This window comes from Acanthochromis polyacanthus, chromosome 12 (genome assembly GCF_021347895.1).
Source record: "Acanthochromis polyacanthus isolate Apoly-LR-REF ecotype Palm Island chromosome 12, KAUST_Apoly_ChrSc, whole genome shotgun sequence".
Taxonomy (NCBI): Eukaryota; Metazoa; Chordata; class Actinopteri; family Pomacentridae; genus Acanthochromis; species Acanthochromis polyacanthus.
In genome coordinates, this window is record NC_067124.1 from 17,617,618 (window position 1) to 17,638,291 (window position 20,674).

At 43.0% G+C, this 20,674-nt stretch overlaps 3 protein-coding genes across 7 annotated transcripts in view; 2 read left to right on the top strand and 1 right to left on the bottom strand.

The window, feature by feature from the left end:
- The window catches only part of LOC110960967 (secretory phospholipase A2 receptor-like), a 38,065-nt gene extending 33,822 nt beyond the window's left edge, over positions 1-4,243 (top strand). For 3 of the 5 annotated variants that reach the window (XM_051957156.1, XM_051957158.1, XM_051957157.1), the window contains 3 exons: positions 2,854-3,192; positions 3,272-3,369; positions 3,942-4,243. In XM_051957156.1, coding sequence (XP_051813116.1) covers positions 2,854-3,192; positions 3,272-3,369; positions 3,942-4,082 — 578 coding nt within the window. In that variant the 3' untranslated portion in view covers positions 4,083-4,243. The remainder of the gene's footprint in view (positions 1-2,853; positions 3,193-3,271; positions 3,370-3,941) is intronic. The other 2 variants (XM_051957161.1, XM_051957160.1) reach the window with 2 other exon arrangements.
- LOC127536522 (early activation antigen CD69-like) lies at positions 154-2,700 on the top strand. The gene is made up of 2 exons (XM_051957162.1): positions 154-1,403; positions 2,044-2,700. The coding sequence occupies exons 1-2, from the start codon at positions 1,361-1,363 to the stop codon at positions 2,436-2,438; spliced, it is 438 nt and encodes a 145-aa protein (XP_051813122.1). The 5' UTR covers positions 154-1,360; the 3' UTR covers positions 2,439-2,700.
- Positions 4,244-4,417: 174 nt separating the features above from the next.
- dcst2 (DC-STAMP domain containing 2) lies at positions 4,418-19,941 on the bottom strand. Its single transcript, XM_051956386.1, has 17 exons — positions 19,882-19,941; positions 18,170-18,585; positions 17,568-18,101; positions 14,041-14,291; positions 12,404-12,574; positions 12,005-12,106; positions 11,623-11,817; positions 10,565-10,630; positions 10,283-10,496; positions 8,801-8,958; positions 8,548-8,712; positions 8,299-8,466; positions 7,963-8,063; positions 7,149-7,300; positions 6,215-6,336; positions 5,575-5,665; positions 4,418-5,081 (listed from the first exon to the last, which is right to left on the bottom strand). The coding sequence occupies exons 1-17, from the start codon at positions 19,939-19,941 to the stop codon at positions 4,865-4,867; spliced, it is 3,183 nt and encodes a 1,060-aa protein (XP_051812346.1). The 3' UTR covers positions 4,418-4,864.
- Between the last annotated feature and the right edge of the window lie 733 nt (positions 19,942-20,674).

Genomic DNA, 20,674 nt, shown 5'->3' on the forward strand with positions numbered 1-20,674 from the left:
GAAAAAACATCAGCAGGTCCAGACTTCATTTAGAATATTCCCAGTTTTAGACCTTATTCAGTCTTTGTGCGGCTGCTTGAGTTTAGTGGTGTGATTCTCAAGCTTTTCTGTCGTTATCATCGATGAAATCCCCTCTAAGATCATTTACAGACACGCAGGGGGATAGTAAATAAAAAAGGAAAATGTGAACATATTAACAAGAAATAAAACAAGCTCATCGTACAAAGCAAATGGCACAGACAAGTTTAGCATTTAAGAGGCAAACCTGGGCTCGATTCGCAGAAACAAGAAAATAAACTGCAGAAAACGTCACATTTGTGTTTGTAAATGACATGATTTCAATATGGAATGTGGCAGACTGATTTGTTTGAAGGACCAGCTGCTTCATCACAATTATCCTAATTACCAAATTAATCAAATAACACGAGAAGAACATAAAAACAGTAGTGAGCTTTGAAATCAATGTTTCCAGATGAAACTGGAAATTTAGGAGCAAAATCTGACAGAGTTCAGAGTTTATCTGATCAGTTTATTGTTTTCACGGCCTGATGCCTTCATGAACACTCATTGATCATCGGTCAGTTTTGCATCTGAGGTGAATTTGAATAAATCGTTTTAAGTTGTTTTGACTCTCAGCGTCTCTGAACCAAATGGACTCTAATGGACTCAGCTGCTCTCACCTGAGGGAGGAAATAAGCAGGTATAAAAGGTTTTCCTCTGACTGGACCGGTAGATACAGTCTGGATCAGCAGCTCACTGGAAACAGGTGAAATCCTCATTTATTGATCTATTGACTCACTATATTGATCTATTTACTTATTTATGCATATATTAAATAATTGATTTTTTTGTCTACTTCTTGATTTATTTATTCACCTATTTATCCATTTATTTATTCATCTATTTATTGATTTTATTCATCTATTTACTGATTTATTCAATGAATTATTGATTAATTGATGTAAATATTGATTTCATTCATCTCTTTATTGATTAATTTATTCATCTACTTACCGACGTCTTAATCTATTTATTGATTTATTCATCTGTTTATTAATTTATTTTTCCAAATTTTCATTGACATATTTATTCATATATTTATTGATTCTATTAATCTATTTACTGCCTTATTTGTTCATATATTTATTGATTTATTGATTGATCTATTTGCTGACTTATTTGTTCATCGAATTACTGATTTATTGATCTACTTACTGACTGATCAATCTATTGACTGACTTATTTATTCATAGAATTATTGACTAGTTAATCTATTGACTGACCTAATAAGTTTCAGCTCCTCATTGATGATTGAATATTGATTATTTTAACAGACGTCCTCTTGGTGTCTCAGCTGTCCATGATGACGACAAATGGACTGGTCGTCCTGTTGCTGCTCTCAGGTCTGTAAAACATGTTCAACAATTTAAAAAAAAATACTAACAGAAGCAGTCTGAAGGTTCTGAGCTGCTTTTAAACAAGTCTTCAGAGTCTTCAGGTGGTTTGAAAGGCTGGAAACATACAAAGACATATACAGCGTCTTCAGAGTCTTTATTTGAATTACGTCCTCAGTCTTTACTTTAAATATGTCCTCAGTCTGAAGTCCATCAAGTCCACAGATGTTGTCAGAGATGTCAGAGTGTGGAGACGGTTTGAATCGTGTCCACAGAACATGTTAGGCACACATGTTAAATTTTAAAGATGTCTACAGTGTATGCAGAAGTTTTCTAAAGAATGTTTTACAGAAGTCTATTCTGTCTACAGATGTTTTCAAATGTCCGTATTGTCCATAAAACATGTTAAAGTGTCCGTAATGTCCTCAGATATTTTTTAAGACGTCCCTGTTGTACAGATGTTTTTAAAGACGGTGTCCACAGTGTGACACCTGCTGTCTCCACAGAACTTCTTGTAATGTCCACAGATGTCTTCAGACTGTCTCTCTGTCCAGGTGAACACACCTGAGCAGGTCTGATGTGCTGTTTTCCTGACGTTGAAGATAGTTGGAGGTTGACTGGAAGGACTGTCTCTTGTGTCGTCTCTCAGGTTCCGTCCTGGTTTGCAACCTCCAGCCTCAAGGCGCCATCACTCGGTTCCACCACGTCAGTCTGATGAAGACCTGGACTGAAGCTCAGAGTTACTGCAGGGAGAAGTTCATCGACCTCGCCACCATCCCGAGCCAGGCCGCCAACACAGAGGCCCAGAAGGTGGCAGGACACGGACACGTCTGGATTGGACTCTACAACGGTAGCTGGAGATGGTCTCAGGAGGGAAAACCGGTCGAAAACTGGTTTCTGAGAAAGACCAACAGCATTATGGGATCCAGAAAGTGTGCAGTACTGAATATGTTTGGAAACTGGATGGCCAAAGACTGTGACAGTCAGTGTCGCTTCGTGTGTTCCAGTGAGTATGACTGCAGACAGCACAGAGGGCCACACTGACCACCTGAGCGACCCAACTAGTCCCCCAACCATAGCTTTCACATGGTTTCATTTGTTAATGGAGTGAAGTTTTACTTCAACATACAAATACTTTACTGGTAGCAAACATTTAGCAAAGTCCACCTTCAGAAACTAGAAACTTTGAGTTGAGTTTACAGATGCTCCAGCAAACATCTAAAGTCTTTCTGCACCGTCAGTGTGTTTAGAGCGACAAAGTGACAGCAGCTGTTTGAAAAACATGGAGGTTTGAAGCTGCTGTTAAACTTTCTGCTAAGAGTGCACATGGGTTCAAGAGGGTCCATGTGGTGACTGAGAGGACAACAGAGCAGAACATGCAGATATGACTTGCTGCTAATGTTTGGGGAGTATAATAAGGACAATGGAGGTTAACACTACTGACTAATCTTCTTTCCAGCTCTAGACAACAGACATGTTCTGGTGGAGCGTTACATGAGCTGGTGGGACGGTCAGACCTACTGCAGGAAGAACCACGTAGACCTGAGCAGCGTCGTGACCACTGCGGACCGCGAAAGCATCGTGAAGCAGCTGAGGTTGGTGGGAATGTTAAGTGGGAACGACGCCTGGATTGGTCTGTACAGAGGTGAATGGGCATGGTCCGACGGGAAGAAACTCATCTACAAGCCGTTGGAGTCCCTGCCTCACTGGGGATCGGACTGCATGGTGATGGACCAGTCCACAGGAACCTGGAGAAGCCAGCCCTGCCAGGACAGACTCTCCTTCCTGTGCTACTCAGGTGAGGGTTCCTTCCTGTGTGACTCAGGTGAAGGTTCCATCAGGTTCTGTCGACTGATCAGTTTCTTCTTCTTCTGCAGTTGTGAAACCTTCAGCGGTGAGTTTGGTGAAGATTCGATTGGTTGGAGGTTCTGCAGACCTGACTGACCCGATGGTGCAAGAATCCATACTGCTGCAGGTCAGTGGTCACATGACTCAATGCTTCATTCATCCAATCACAATCTGATTCAGCTGCAACCTGTTTGTTCTAAAGACCTTCTGAGAAATATTTTCAGTTGGACGTTTTCTTCCAGGCTGTTCTTCATGATAACTCCAGATGTTCTGTTACTGTTAGATCATTATGCACCCAAAGACGTTCTATAGATTCTATAATGTGATCCATCTACAACATCCACTAAACGTTCTCACAGCATTACAGGCAGAATGTTCCTTTGTTCAAATACCACATTACAGGAACGTCTGATAAAAACGTTCTGTCTTCTGAGGTCTCAGTAACGTTCTCTGAATGTTAAGATGCTGATAAAAAGTGGTATCTGAAAATCAGAATGATGACTTAAAGCTGGACTTTTTTCATGGGTCAATAAAAACTTAACATCATGTGTTTTTTTTAAATAAAATATAAAAGTGAATCACTTCCTGTTCTAACAGTGGAAAACATAGAACGTTTCCAGAATTAGCTCCAACTGGATTAAAGTGCTGATGATCAATGAGATTGATCAGGGTCCTGTTAAAGTTATGCCTGTGTTCCAGCTGAGGAAGCAGCTGGTGGATGGAGGGATCCAAGCAGAGGTGAAGTTGAGGTGGAGGAAGCATCCTGACGGGGAGGTTTTCCACAGAGAGGAGACGTCGCCATCTGCTGACCAGCAGGAAGACAGCTGCAGGGCAGTTTAGTATTTAATCTGTTGTTCGTTTTAGCACACAACACAAAGATGTAGAACCTGAAGAACAGGTGCAGCAAATCAGTAGAAGTTTCAGAAAAAGACTAGATGTTAGATCATGATGTGCTGTATTTGCTCTGAATATGAATAAAATGTGGGAATCTCTGAACCTGAGTCCGTCTGGTTTTGTACGTTGATTTACTTTAACATTACAATCTGAGACCTTCGACTTTTGGACAGTTTTTTCTGTGACTTCAGAGCATCTGCTGACAAACAAACATGGTAAAGGGTATAATATGTCACTCCACATAAAATCAACCAAACCTGAAAAAGGTCAGACTGTCTTCATCTACAGTAACTTTACTAATGATCAAAGTTGTACCTTCATACTATGAATATTTCCAGAGTTCAAGGCCTTTTAAAGTACTTAGAGGTGGTTTTAGATTCATCACTTTTTAATGGTCTGTTTCCATCATTACTGAGCCTCAGAACTTCATCAGTACAGCAGAGAGACTCATTTTAAGAGGAAAAACACATCTGAAGTCTGAACAAGATTCAAGCAATTGTGGACTTTTCTCATAATGCTGAACATTAAACTACAGTAATAGTTATTTCAGTGATTACAATATATTATCTAGTCCTTGACTAGTCAGCTTTTAAGTTTTGAGTCCATTTTTCTTCTCTAAAATGTCCTTTTATTCTGAAGGAGTTTTTGCTGCAGATAAACTTCATCATTTCATTTCCTGTTCCAATAACTTTAATCACAAAGTGGATCATCAACCACTTCAGGGTTCTTCAGGGGCCTGGAGGCTCCTGGAGGTTTTGAGGTGTGTGTTTCTGGACTGTAGCGAGGGCTTGTTTCTGGAGGAAGGAGGTTCCTTGTGAGGTGGCAGAGACAAAGGATTCGTCACTGTCGGACTCGTCAGACCCGAGTTGGTCCTGGTACCTCATGTCTGCTTCACTGACAGCAGCCACAGCAGGAAAACACGACTGTTCATCATCATCAGAGTCTCTGAGGGAACCAGCAGAAGGTTGAGTCACTTTGTGTCTCTACGTTCATGTTTGATGCCTCTGTTCTGGCTGGGCATTTTGTGTATTTTGCATTATTTTGCAGTTGTTGTATTTGTTTGTGTTGTTTTGCATTTCTTTGCCATCGTTTCATATCTCACTGTGGTCATTTAGGTCCTTTAGTAGCTGTTTTATGCCTCTCTGGTTGTTTGTCGTCACTAAATGTTTTGCACTTGTGTTGTTTGTTTGTCCATCTTTTAGTCACTTTGTGTTTCTTTGTCGTAGTTTTGTCGATTTGTAATCACTTCGTTTCTTTTTCGCTGTTTTGTGATGTTTTTGTTGTCATTTTGTGGTAGTTCTGTGTCTTCTATGGTAGCTTTGTGTCTCAGTATGCAAATATATATTGTGGATGAGAAGTAGTTCTGCTTCTTAAATGTGACATGTTCTCTATAGATGGTGTTCCTGACTGTTACCAAATGTTGTGTTTCGACACTCACATCTCCTCCTCGTCCTCCTGGAAGGTCAGAGGTCGCGTGCAGATGACACACGTGTTGCCCAAACTGAGGAAACATGGCTGACAGTACAGACCTGCAAACACAGTACAGACTGATGACAGCTGCAGAAGAACTGGACCAAAACCACAAAACAGTGCTGGTCAAACTTGGTAGTAACTGTGTAGCTTCTCTCTTTTTTGGGTAGTTTAGTGTCTCATGGGTTGTTTTATGTTCGTTTCTGGTAGCTGTGTGTCATTTTGTGTGTCCGTCTTGTCAAATAAAAGAGACACACTCCAGACTGCAACAGCAATCATTTAGTGACTCTTTGATAAATTACTGGTCATAAATATTGTGCCAACTCTAAATGCGTCATATAAAATGAAGCTTTGCCCTCTAAACTCCTCCATTTGTTCCAGTCTTGGTAACATCTGTGGACACTTTGTAAAATGTTGGACATGTTTAACAGTTTTACATTTTTGCAAAATAAATGATTAAAAATTCTCCGATTAGGTTCATTCTACCTCTGGACAAAAGACAGTTCTGAGTTCTCTCTCTTTCTTTACAGTTGTTCTGTTTCCATAGAGGCTCAGAAACCGTTCAGAGTTCAGAGTTTTAAGGCAGACTAGTTTCAGAGACTGTTTACCTGAACATTGTGGGACGTCACAGGTGATCGTGTTGTCGTCATCCGGCTTCACCTGCTCACCACAGGACAGACAGGTGACGGGTGGTGACAGCAGGTGGGACAGGCGAGCTCCTCCAGGTAACCTGACATAAACAAACCTGGTTCATGAGAACAGTCAGACCGTCTGCTCTCTGTGGAAACACGGTCTGCAGTTCAGCTGAAAACTCCCACAGCTCAGTCAGCCTCAGAGAATCAGCTGAAGAGCTCAGAATCTTTGGGTTTTTACAGAATCTGGTTCGAGTGTACAGTTAATGTTAAGTGAAAAACAATAAACCCTCTGACTAACATGAACAACTGGAGGTCAGTGAACCAGGGAAGGTTCTTTCAAAACTCCTACAAGTATAAATAACATTTTAAAGTTTTAATTTAACCTTCAAAGAACATTTTAAGAGCAAATTATGTTTCTACAACGTTCAAAGTAAGACATTTTAGCAGCAACATTCAGAGGATGTTTGGAGAACGCCGTCAGCAACACATATGATGTTTTATGATAACAACGGCCGAATATTCTCAAACAAATTTTCAAAAAGTGTTTTCCAGATGTTAGAAAACATTCCCACAATGTTACGTGATGACAAGGGAAACATGTTCTTTGTGCAACATTTAGAAAACTTTCTCCTTACGTTAGAGCAAAACAATCTAATAACATTACAGAATGTCTGCAGTTATTCTGCCTTTAAGAAGAACATTCTGGGTGTAGCAAGAGGACTTCACACTTGAAACCTTACTAGAACTTAGCAGAACTTTCTTACAACTTTATTAGAACCAATGAATTCTGACGGGTATCATATATTGCTTGGTGTTTGCCTGTCACTCTAAGCTCCACGTTACCCGCTTGGAGGACTGTAAAAACATAAAAGTTAAGTTCTCCTGTTATCGGTCTATATGTTTGTACCGAATCAGCAGAGCCTGAATGAGATTCCTTTCTCCTCCTTGGTCGGCTCTGATCCTCGGCCTCCTCAGAGCTCTGCTCACTAACATCCTCAGAGCTTCGCCCACCGACCTCCTTTGGTCCAGGATGTGCTGGTGGAGGTACTGGATCCTCTCCTGGAGAACAAGAATTCATGTGAAGTTTTCATTTTCAGTGTTTGTTTCTGCAGCAGGACTAAACCTGATCGCAGCCTTGTTCCTCACAGTGAGTCAGTGTTTCAGTTACAGACGCTCCTTTCCTCCATGACTATAATCCTGTGATTGACAGATGAATGAGAGTTTCTATCTTCTAACTTTCTTTCTGGGCATCATTTTACACTAAATCTGTGTGAATTCTCAGCAGTTGTTTTTAACTGCTGTGTTTGTTGTCAGACAACGCCAAAGAATCAGTATTTAAATGAAGCTACTGCTGGTTAACACATTGTCTGGATGAGTTTCACTGTTCCATCCTCATTCTGCTGTCTGACAACAGAAACATCTGGAAATGAGAACAGCTTTACTGTAGTTCAGCTGTATTAAAAATGCAGTTTAATGAGCACAGAGAACAGGACAGAAGCTAACAGGTAGAAAAAGGAAAACACAAAAACCCACCCAGTCTTATTTTACTGGGTTAAATTAAAGTTTCCATATTGTTTTGGCTAATACTAATGTTAGTCACATTAGGTGCTTCGATGAGGACCATCAGAAACCTGGGTGTTCAGCAGTGCATGGAGACTCTTGTGTTCTCTCGAACAGCAGAACATTTGCTCATGGTTCAAGCATTGATGTATGTGTGTTACCAGTTCTCTCTCTGGATGAAATGAAGCACAGATGATTCTTCTGCAGCGCTGCATAAATCCTCCAGTCAGAGAGATGAGCAGAGCCAGACCCAGCAGGAACCCTGCAGAACCAGCAGACACATCAGAACATCTGCAGCAGTGTTATGTAGCTGCTTGTTAACTTAGTGTTCTAAGTCACTTTAAACCTTTTTGAACAGGGTTTAGATGTGACAGTCTTGTCCTTTTAGAAGGATCAATTTCAAAATTTAGACCAAAAGTTCAAATGTGCAGTGTGTTAAAAAGTGTCCACTAGCTGCAGACCTGCACCAGGTGCACAGGTGATGTGTGATGTCATACCGAGGATGAAGCTGGCCGTGGTGTCGGGTTCTGACGGCTGCAGCAGACACTTCCTGCTGACCACTGTGATGTTTCCTCGCTGCAGGATGTTGAAAGAAGCCAGCAGGTCTCTGAAGATGTCTGAGGCGTAACCTGATCCATTCACCTGGACTTCCACTGACACCGGGGCTGACGGGCACACGGTCGCCATGGTTACGGCTGACCCCATGTTGATTAGTCATCGCTAACATGTGACGCGTGATGTCTCACCTCTGGCCACGATGTCCCCCTTTACCTGGTGGTTCACCTGATCCAGGATCCAGAACACAAGGAAGTCCAGCCCCACCAGCAGGCAGCCAATCAGCAGGTGTTTGAGGACAGAGGACACGCCCACCAGCACCACACGCCACTCTCTGGTTGTCAGCTGGAGCGAAACTGCAGGTGTACACCAGCCAATCAGACACAAGCATTGTGCTTGTGGAGAATACTGTTGACATCACCACACATACACAGGTGTACTAACAGGGTGTGATGTAGATCTTGGCTTCTCTGCGTGTGAGTGGCAAGACTGAGGCTCCGCCCCTCAAGGTCACATGTCGGTTGAGCTCTTCAAACTGAGCAGTGATGTATTTGTTATCGAACCTGATGTCACTAAGATACCTGCGTCTGTAGAGCATGGCCCTGCATGACAACCCACACAAACACAAACACACACGCAAACAAACTGCCGCTTTTACACCAAAACTTGTGGTTGAAATGATCAAAACGCTAGAATCCTAAGCTAACAGCAGCGGCGTGACGACATGCCTGCTGTTAGCATGTTAATTAGAATGTTAATTAGCATGTTAAGTACTGGATGCTAACATGATGATAATGCATTTAACACGCCAACTTAACAACACTAACATGCTCAGGTGTATACCGTGACATTTATAGAGCTCAATAAAACAGCTAGCTAATGTTGCCAATGGAAACTTTAGTGCATTTTGTTGCAGAACGCATGGAGCATCTCAGCAAGTGGCGGTTTTTCACGGAGGCCAAGGGAAGCCTGGCTTCCCCAAAAAATATGCAAGAAAGAAAAAATATAAATAATCTTCATCACTATGTATTTTATGTTTTATATTTTTGTCATTCCTTGTTGTCAAAACACTACATCAGCCATTTCTGCTTTGTGAGGAGCAAAACAGCGCCCCTCTTGTCAAGCTCTTTTTGTGCATTACACTACGTCTCTCATGCCCTCTGTGCTGTCTGTCTGTTCAGAGGCCAGCTTCGCCTTGCTTCCCTTAGAGAAAAAAACTGCCCGTATTAGCCAATCAGATTGAAGCAAGGCTCATTGCTTAATGGTCGATGCATCATTAAAAAAAACATAAGGGAGGCCAGATCAAATGTGGCTTCCAACCAATCACAAACTGTGATGAACAATACCCACACTAATGCAGCTGTCCCGCCAGGCGCCAGCAAGCCCACACAGCAAGTATAGCCATCAAGCTAGCCAGAGAATGGATGGTGACAGGGACCTTGAGTTTCTTATAAAAAATGACTTCACAAAACTTCCTTTTGAAGTTCAACTACAAGTCAAAAGGGACGGTAGGCCAACTCCAAAGCTCAATCTAACTAAGTGTAGAGCTAATGGAAAAGCTCGCTCTTTTTGTGAAGCTAACTATGCCAGAAACGAGTGGCTAACGGGAAGTGCCAAGCTTAACCGGCTTTTCTGCTGGCCATGTCTCCTATTTGACCGGTCTACTGGCTCCCTGAACAACCCCTGGAGCACCTAACCTCTTTTTTTCACTGAAATGAATGAGAACTCGGTAGAATAAAGGTACTGTAACAGTAGGCTGATTTGTTTACATGAAAATAACAGTTAAAACACCAAATCTAATTTGTTGTTCACACTGGCTTCCTCAGTAATTTTGGTCACGGGCCGCCACTGATCTCAGCATGTTAAATTAGAACATCAGAATGACAACACTGAACATAAAAAGTATTTTAGTGAGTAAAGTCTGACCTGAGGTAGGACCAGGCAAGTAGCGCCAGGCTCAGGTAGGTCAACGGCTCGCTCAGCTTCTTGAACACCTGCAGGTCTGCTGAAAGCTCCTTCAAGATGTCCTGAGACACCTGCTGCAGCGAACGGCTGCTGTTAGCGTCCACGTCCAGGTTCACCGACGCTGTCAGGTTGAACTCAAACTCCCGCTTCAGTTTCTGAAACGCTGCAACGACCGCTGGAAGAAGAGTCGGAGTCAGTGCAGGCAGAAAAGTGACTGCTGTTGACTTATAGAGAAGAACTCACGATCTGCCAGACGTTCCTTCAGGTGTTCTGCAATGTAGGAGGGAATGATGCAGAACAGCTCACCAACTGGAAGACAGTAAAGAAGAAAAATGAAGATGAATATGAGCTCGTTCTGAGAGGAGTTTATATTCTAGGACTATTAGTGACATTTATGTTTCAGTCTTATTCCAAAATGGAATAAATTCATTTTTTGCTCAAAATTCGACACACAACACCCGATTAAGTGAAACATTTTTTTCGGACAATTTTGCAAATTTCTGAAAAATAAAACGCCAAAATATAGCATCTACATAAGTATTCACACCCTTTACTCAATACTTGGTTAAAGCACGTTTGGCAACGATCACAGCCTCCAGTCTTCTTGAGTGTGATGAGTTCAAAGAACGTTTGAAGAATACTCTGAATTCCAATGATGTTCAGGTAAAGTTAATATAATGTTCTAAAGTCAACAGCAAGAAGATGGAACATTCTCAAACCAACGTTCAAAAGATGTTTTTCATGTGTTATCGAGGCCTCAGATGATTTTTGTTTTTAGAGATGTTCCTGTAATGTGTCATTGTAACAAAAATGGAACGCTTTGAGGATGATTTGGGGATTTTGAAGAGGAAGAAAGGAAGGATGTTCTCAATGCAGCATTCAGAACGCGCTGAGTTCTCATACGACAGAATCTTCTTTAAAAGACGTTAACAAAAGCGGAATATTCTTCAATGTTCTCAGGATGCTATAGATGGAACTCATCATAGAATATACACAAAGTTCCCACAATGTTCCATGATGAGAATGTGCGACATTCAGTTTTATTTATGAAACAAAACTGTCTAACCAACATTTTTAGAACATCTTTAGTGATCCTGCCTAAAAGAAGAACATTCTGAGAACATGGAGACAACTTCCTGCTGAAAATATAAGTGGAACTTTGGAAAACTTTCTGTTGTTCAAGCAAAATAATTGTAGCTGTGGACTGTAAAAAGTCAACCACAGTTGTTTCAGTCATTAAAAAATGATAATTACAGTGAATGTAAGTAATGGTGATCAGCTGGTGAGGAATGTGGACACACCGCGGGCGACGTTACACAGTGGCAGGAAGGCGTCCACGATGCCACACAGGAAGTCGAAGTCGCCCAGCAGGTCGGAGCAGTCGCTGCGAGCCTCGGCGAATAACAACCGACACTTCCTGTATGGGGAGCTCAGCTGGGCGTTGCAGACGTCTCCGATGTCGGCCAGGAAGTGCAGGACGTTCCTCAGCGTGCGAGCTGCAGGGTCGGAGGTGTCAGTTCTCAACTTTCATCTGAGATTATCTGAGCCAGCCTGCTAAGGCACAACTTAACATCACAAGATTTACAATCTGTTCGGCACACGGCAACCCAAAACAAACAACTACGGCAAGCCACTGGTCAGTGTGTTGTGTCTGAGGATGTCTCCTCCTGAATGAACCCTCACCAACATGGCGGACACCGTCTGTCAGGGCGAAGATCAAGTTCTGGACTCGTCCTGCAACGGCATAAGCATTCCTGCTGATTTCTCTGATTTCATCCAATGCAGCTGCAACACAACAACAACACAAACTTCACACACCGACAACCTGCAGCTTTAGTCTGTTTACCAGGAAGATTTATGTTTCTGGAATTTTAAAAAGTAGATTTTTACTCCTGGATCAAAATATAAAATTCACAAACTTATCAAAGGTGCAAAAATATCAATAGCTTGGATACTACTGTTGTACAAATGCATGAAAAAATGTGGATTATAACATGCAAAAATCTAGAAAAAAAAAGCAGGAAAGTATCAAAAACCTGCATTTTATTTTGTAAAATTGGTGTGATGGTGGGCGGACCTTACAGAAGAGGGGCGTGGCTGCTCGCTGCAACAGCTCCTGCGTTTGATTGGCTGCCAGCTCGGCTCCACACAGCAGACTGGAAGCAGCCCGCTCAGTGTTCTCCAGCGTGTTGGCCAACGGACCGGACAGCAGAACCGACACGTACAGCAGGAGAACCAGGTTCCTGCCACGAGCTGAACACCACAGAGGACTGTGACTGGCTGATCAGGGACCATCAGGAAGGCTGCTTTCAGTTCCCCGATTGTTCTAGAGCAGGGGTGTTAACTATGCGGCCCGCGGGCCAAAACTGGCCCACCAGCGGTTTGATCCGTCCTGACTTTGTAAAGTGTAAAGATTATATAGAAGACATAACCTGCAATTTGTAAATTTGTAAAACTATAAATTTTAAATAATTCTTAGGCCATGACAAGTTGTTTTGATCATAAAGTAAAATACTAGATTGCTCATTGTTCTTCTGTTATTTTGTGTCATTTGTGTAATATTTTGTCTTGTTTTTGTTGTTTTTTTGTCTGACTTTTATTGTTCGTCTCATGTTTTTGTTTTTTGTTTCTCGTTTTTGTCGTTTTGTGTTTCCTTTTAGTCTCACTTGTGCTGTTTCTGGTCTTAATTTTGTTGTTTTGTGTTTTGCTTTTTTAGTGTTTTGGGTATTGTTTCTGTCATTTTGTTCCATGGTTTTGTCATTTTTCTCTGTTTTGTCCATTTTTTTGTCGCTTTGTACCTTTTTTGTCTAATTTTTTGTCATTTTGTTTTGTGTCATTTATCTAATTTTTGTCACTTTGTTTCTCGCTTTTGTTGTTTGTGTCTCATTTTTGCAATATTTTGTCTTGTTTTGTTGTTTTTTGTCTTTTTTTTTAAAGTAAAATACTATATTGTTCAGTTCCAGGTACCTGTGATTAAATGTTTTCTGCTTTTAGATACTCTGTGATCTGTAAGTTGTAATGTGTAAATGATAAACTGAGGCATAATATTGTTGAAACTGAATTTACTTTTCTTAAAGGGGAACTTCGTTTTTTTTCAACCTGGGGTCAGTTTTCATATGTCATTTCATACATGTGATTGATGGAGAAATGAATTTTCGACATAGCTCCAGTATTTAGCCAGGCAGGCAGCTTAGCAGCTCAGCTAGCGAAAAGTATGGGGCAACTTGCCCCCCCGCGTCAAAGTCCGCCCTAACGTGCTTTTTTTCCCACACTGACCGGCTCGGATAGTCTCAACGAGTGCCCCACAACATACTAGACTGGTGTTTTGGCGTGGAACAAGATTTGCTTTCTAGCGTCCTGAGATTTGGATACAGACCACAACAAATAGCGATCGCCAAGTAATGTGGAGGTTTTCGTTCACTTCTCATCTCTAGTATGTTGTATGTCATTTCATACACTCACATGTATGAAATGACATATGAAAACAGACCCCAGGTTGAAAAAAACCGAAGTTCCCCTTTAAGAAATTTCAGGTTGTTCATAATGTTTTATAGAAAGTATGCTGTTCAGTATGTAATTTTGCACTAAAACAAAGGAAAAAAATAGAGTTATCACTATTTACTATTATTATTTTGTTTTAATTTTACTGGTCCACCCTGCTTGAAATCATAAAGGGTTAACAGAACGAGGTTTTGTGTGAACGGACATCAGCGACTCACCTGAGCACAGTGTGGGCAGCATCACCGCCACGTCCGCCTGGACTCCAGCTGACAGTCCCATACCGAACGCTGCCAGGCCGCCCACCACCAGCGTGGTTTGGACCCAGAACCACAGCGACTGTTTCTGCAGGAGGAGACCCAGGAGTCCGTACACAGATGCCAACAGCAGCCCCAACACAAATGCCAGCAGGCTCCGCCCCGCCTCCATCAGGTGACCTCTGAACTTCCTGCTGCGAGAGCGTCCGGCCGACCTGAGGATGAACCAGTTTATTAATATGGACTATGATGATGTTTGGTCTAAAGTGTCAGAAAATGATCAAAACGTGGATCAGAGTTTATTCCAAAATCTTGCTTAGTCCAAAGACCTTCAGTTTAGGAAAGAAAACAGAAAACATTCAATGAAGAAGCTGCAGAAAATACATAGTTTTTTAAAAGACTCAAACTGATTATCAAAGTAATTGGTGATTAATTTAACAGCTGGCAGATAATCAATCAATCATTGTAGTTGTCGTATGGATCGGCTACATCGAGGTGGAGTTGCAGTGTCGCCCCCTGCAAGCTGTGATGTTCATTACACAACATGAAAAGAGCTGAATGGAACAAATGAGACGAACTGAACAGAACAAATGCTTCACAGACGTCTCATTGATGAAAATCATTCAGCTGGTTGTTCTAGTTGTAATTACAAACCTGAATAATTAAACAACTGAATCTTAAATACAGGCTATACAAGAACATATATATTGTTATTTAGCCATGAACAGATTGAGCGACATTGCAGGCTTATTGTTGTATAGACTACAGTCACATTTTATTACTTAGATAAGTTGAATTATCTATTAGCAGCGTCTGTAACATATCCACTGATGTATAGACAGAAGTTACTTATTGACAGACAGACAGACAGACAGACAGACAGACAGACAAATAGATAGACAGATAGATAGATAGATACTTTTTTAATCTCGAGGGAAATTCAAGTGTTCAGCAGCTTACGTACAACACCATGAAAAACAAAAAGACGGGACAGACAGGTTGGTAACATTAACACATTATTTTTCTGTGTGGTACTCAGCATTTCCAATTTTCAAAAACATAAATACACACACACACACACTCATATATATATATATATATATATATATATATATATATATATATATATATATATATATATATATATATATATATATGAAAAATAGAGGATATTTTTTAACTGTTACTTTTTCAATTCTCTTTTTTAAGTCACAGAAAATATACAGCAAAACCACTGAAAAGAAGTATTTATAAGTAAACTGTAATGAGAAAAACAGTCCAATTTAAAGTTAACTGTTAAATTTAAGCTTGCTGTAACTGAACAAAAATGTAAAAACTGGAATATTTACTTACTAATGTATTGTTTAAAATTTAAATTGCTTAAATAAATCTTCAGGCTACCTGATCAATAATGAGAATAATACTAGCAGGAACCCTAAACATGAGCAGCCTGACACAGAAGCATGAAGAGAAAAGAAGGATTAATTTCTGGTCATGTTAACAGATATTAAATCATTTAGCTAAGTGTAGAACCAAAACCCTGAAATATATAACATCAAATCCTTTTATCGTACTTTACATGAAATAATAAACATAGGTTCAGAGTAAACATGTTAAATATAACCAAGTCAGAAATACATTTAAACTTAATCTCCTGACTAGAGAGCATGTTAGCATGAGGCTAACAGTTAGCTAACCAACAGGTGCGCTGAGTATTTGTTGAGTTACCTGTACAGGACTCCTGTGACAGCCTCCGTGGCTCCGCTCCTCTCCACCTGGATTCTGATGTCACTTCTCTCCAGGTATCTCTTCTTTGCTTCACTCTTCATGTCTGATTTCTGAAAACTTTCACACCTGTTCAGATGTTTTTCTGTCACCTGGAGACCAGAGGAACATCAACTGACATCAACTGAAGCTTTCAGAAGCTCCAATGGTCACATGCCTTTTATGAAGCATTTACATTCTCAACATGTTTACACACGTGGACAAAATTGTTGGTACCCCTCAGTTAAAGAAGGAAAAACCCACAATTCTCACTGAAATCACTTGAAACTCACAAAAGTAACAATAAATAAAAATTTATTGAAAATTAAATAATCAAAAACAGCCATTACTTTTGAATTGTTGATTAACATAATTATTTAAAAAAACAAACTAATGAAACAGGCCTGGACAAAAATGATGGTACCCATACTTAATATTGAACATTGAACATATGTGGAAGGAGCTGAAACATGCCATTTGGAGAAGACACCCATCAAACCTGAGACAACTGGAGCTGTTTGCTCATGAGGAGGGGGCCAAAATACCTGTTGACAGCTGCAGAACGCTCATTGACAAATACAGAAATCGTTTAATTGCAGTGATTGCCTCAAAAGGTTGTGCAACAAAATATTAAGTTATGGGTACCATCATTTTTGTCCAGCCCTATTTCATTAGTTTGTTTTTTTAAATAATTATGTTAATCAACAATTCAAAAGTGATGGCTGATTTTGATTATTTAATTTTCAATAAATTTTTATTTATTGTTACTTTTGTGAGTTTCAAGTGATTTCAGTGAGAATTGTGGGTTTTTCCTTCTTTAACTGAGGGGTACCAACAATTTTGTCCATGTGTGTAAGTTGAGCTACTTGAAAGCATAATAATGTTTTTAAGCCTTTTAAATAGTTTATTTTAAAAAGTTTGATCAGCTGATTTATTCTTTCAGCATATTATTACTATTTTGTTGTATACTTCTACACACATTCAAAATAAATTTACATTTTATTGATGTTTTATTTCATGTTGTACATATTTGTTTAGTTTTATATTTTGTTACTTTTTTATTGCTATTTTGATCATAATAATGCTAAAAATATACTTAAGTTTCACATTTTTAAAACATTGTTATACTTAAAAATTTGGGGTGGACACCCATTTTAACATCGAAAATCTGTATTTTATAATGGTTACTTGTTCTACTACAATGTTTGAGGGTAAAATTTGACTTTTTAAAAACGTTATTTCATTTTTTTTGTTAAGGACTAGATGGGTGAACCCAAGCAGCAGGCAGACAGACAGGCGGATGATTTATAAAAAGGTTTAATAATAATAAACAGGGAAAAATAAAACAGGAAGCACAGGGAATAAACAGAGCGGGGAAACTAAACTAACTAAAGACGGCGGCCTAGGGCCGCGAAAAAAGCTAAAACTAAACTAAAGATGGGGAGAGGAGGTGACTCACGGAGTGTCCGGGGAATGGGCAGAGCTGAGGGAGCCGGTGGTGGGATTGTGGCGAGGACTTAGGAGCAGGCAGACCGGGAGCAGACGAAGGAGGGGTGCAGAGCGGAGCAGAGGTGATGAGCAGGCGGGGTAATCCAGATTATGTGGGGAACGGTGTGCGTATGGCAGAGAGAGGCGTCCATGTGGCGGTGTACGGCGTGTAGCATGAGGCAATGATGGACAGCCAGGGTTTTATGCCGCGCTGATTATGACTCGAGCCAGCTGCGCACCTGCACAGCCGCTCGTAATTGGCTTGACGAGCCAGAGCACAGGAGTGAGAGGGGGCGTGACAGTACCCCCCCTCGAGGTGCGCCTCCTGGCGCACACTGGACCAGTCAGGTGCCGGCGGGGCGTCTCGGGACCCACAGGGATCCAGCCGGAGGGACAGCTCCGGGGGGCGTCCCAAGGGACGCGTGGGCTGGGACCGGGCGGGTGGGAGGGACAACTCCAAAGGACGGCCCAAGGGCAGAACAGGCCAGGGCTGGACAGGCTGAAACCGGACAGGCTGAAGGGACTGCTCCGGAGGACGGCCTGTGGGATGGGCGGGCTGGGGCAGGCCAGGTGGGAGGGACAACCAGAGGATGGCCTGAAGGCTGGAAAGGCCGGGGCAGGACGGGCTGGAAGCGGACAGGCAGAGGGAACCGCTCCGAAGGACGGCCCGGAGGCTGGACAGGCCGGGGCAGGACAGGCTGGAGCCAGACAGGCTGAAGGGGCCGCGCCGGAGGACAGCCCAGGGGCTGGACAGGCCGGGGCTGGACAGGAAACTGATGGACGGGCCGACAGAGGTCCTCAGGAGGCTGGACTGGGAACCGGCAGCTGAGCTGATGGGGACCTTCTGGAGGCCGGGCTGGGAACCGGCAGCTGGCCCGACGAGGACCCTCTGGAGGCTGGGCTGGGAACCGGCAGCTGATCTGACGGGGACCCTCCGGGGGCCGGACTGGGAACCGGCAGCTGGACCGACGAAAAACCTCCAGAGGCCGGACTGGGAACCAGCAGCCGATCCGACGAGAATCCTCCAGGAGTCTGACTGGGAACCGGTGGCGGCAGGATCCCTCCGAAGGCAGGACTGGGTGCCAGCGGAGGTGGCGGCGGGACCCCTCCGGGGGCCGGGCCAGTGGCCAGACCTGTGCTGGGGCCCCCCTGAGGGCAGAGCTGGAGCTGGGGGCCTCTCTGGGGGCGGAACTGGATCCGAGGGCCCCTCCGGGGGTGAGGTATAGGCCAGGACTGGGGACTGAACTCGACCCGGGACTGGGGACAGGACTGGACTCGGGAATTGGGACCCCTCAAGGAGCAGGATTGGGGACTGAACTGGGTTCAGGACTGGGGATTTCTTGGGGGGCAGGACTAGATTTGGGACTGGGGACTCAGAATCCATGTCCCCAACCTCCCCTGGGATGCAGGAGAAACTCTTCCGGAGGTGGGAGTTAAAAACTCTACGGACAGGGTCCTCCGCCAAACGTTCCCAGTTCACCCGCACTACACGTTTAGGCTTACCAGGTCTGTCCAGCAGTCTTCCCCGCCATCGGATCCAACTCACCACCAGGTGGTGATCAGTTGACAGCTCTGCACCTCTCTTCACCCGAGTGTCCAAGACATACGGCCACAGGTCTGACGAAAGGACTATAAAGTCCTTTGGCCTAAGGTGCTCTGGTACCAAGTACACTTATGAGCAACCTTATGCTCGAACATGGTGTTTGTTATGGACAATCTATGACTAGCACAGAAGTCCAAAAACAAAACACCACTCGGGTTCAGATCGGGTAGGCCGTTCCTCCCAATCACCCCCCTCCAGGTTTCTCCATCGTTGCCCACATGAGCGTTGAAGTCTCCCAGGAGAACTATGGAATCCCCGGGTGGTACCCCTTCCAGGACACCCAGAGACTCCAAGAAGGTCGAATACTCTGAACTGCTGTTCGGCGCAAAAGCACAGACAACAGTCAGAGTTTTCCCCTCTGCAACACGAAGTCGCAGAGAGGCGACCCTCTCGTTCTCCGGGGAGAACTCCAACAAAGCGGCGCTCAGCCGGGGGCTTGTGAGTATCCCCACACCTGCCCGGCGCCTCTCACTTTGGGGAACTCCGGAGTAGGAGAGAGTCCAACCCCTCTCCAGGATTCTGGTTCCAGAACTCTTGCTGTGCGTGGAGGTGAGCCCAACTATATCTAGCCAGTATCGCTCCACCTCCCGCACCAGCTCAGGTTGCTTCCCTGCCAGAAAGGTGACATTCCACGTCCCCAGAGCTAGTCTACGCCACCAGGGGGCGGCACGCCCAGGCGCCCACTCCTGCCTACTGCCCGGTGGACATAGCACCCAACCCTGACTTCCTGCCCTGTAGGTGGTGGGCCTACTGGGCGGTGGCCCCGTGTTACTTCTTCGGGCTGTGCCCGACAGAGCCCCACGGGACCCCAAGGCTCGGCCACCAAACGCTCTTCTACGAGCGCCCCCCCAGGCCTGGCTCCAGGGGAAGGCCCCGGTTTCCCTAACCCGGGCGAGGTAGCGGCTTTACGATTTTCTGTTTTCTGAATCGCTCTTAGTCTGGTTTCTCACCCAGGACCAGTTTGCCATGGGAGACTCAAACTCCTCCACCGCGATAAGGTGGCGATTCATAAAGTAGAGTACTGGATTGTTCAGTTCCAGATACCTGTGACTGAATGTTTTGTGGTCTATAAGTTCCCATGCACATGTGTAAATGATCAACTGAGGCATATTACTGCTGAAATTGAACTTGTGTTTCTGAAGAAATTTCAGGGTGTTCATAATGTTTTGTAAATATATAATTCATTAAATGTGAGCTTTTCAGAATGCACTGTTTGAACTAAAACAAAGGCAAAATGTTGAGGTTGTGGTGATTTAGGTTGTTATGCTGTGATTTTACTGCTGGGGCCCACTTGAGATCAAATTGGGCTTTAAGTGATCCCTGAACTAAAATAAGTTTGACACCCCTGATCTTTACTGTGAAAAATAATAAAATGGAATCAGAAAAAATAACACAGCCCTGCATATTCATGCACGGAATTGTTTTTGTCCTCCGAAAGAAGGCCTGACAGAAACAATTTAAGAACCACTGCTTTAGTGGGTGTGGCTTGTGATGAAAAGGACATTGGCTGCTTATATCTTCAGTTACGTTTTTCACTGTTGTGGCCACATCCGCAGACACGTCCATCTTGTGCACCATAACAGACGGCCTGCTTTTGTAATTAGCTTTCCTCGAAATGACGGAAAACATGAGCTGTGGTGAAGCTTGGGTCATTTCTTGCTCTAGAATATTATGATTTAAATTTTTAAATAGTTATATTTCATGTTTACCACAGTGAAATATGACAGTTTTCTATGTTGAGGA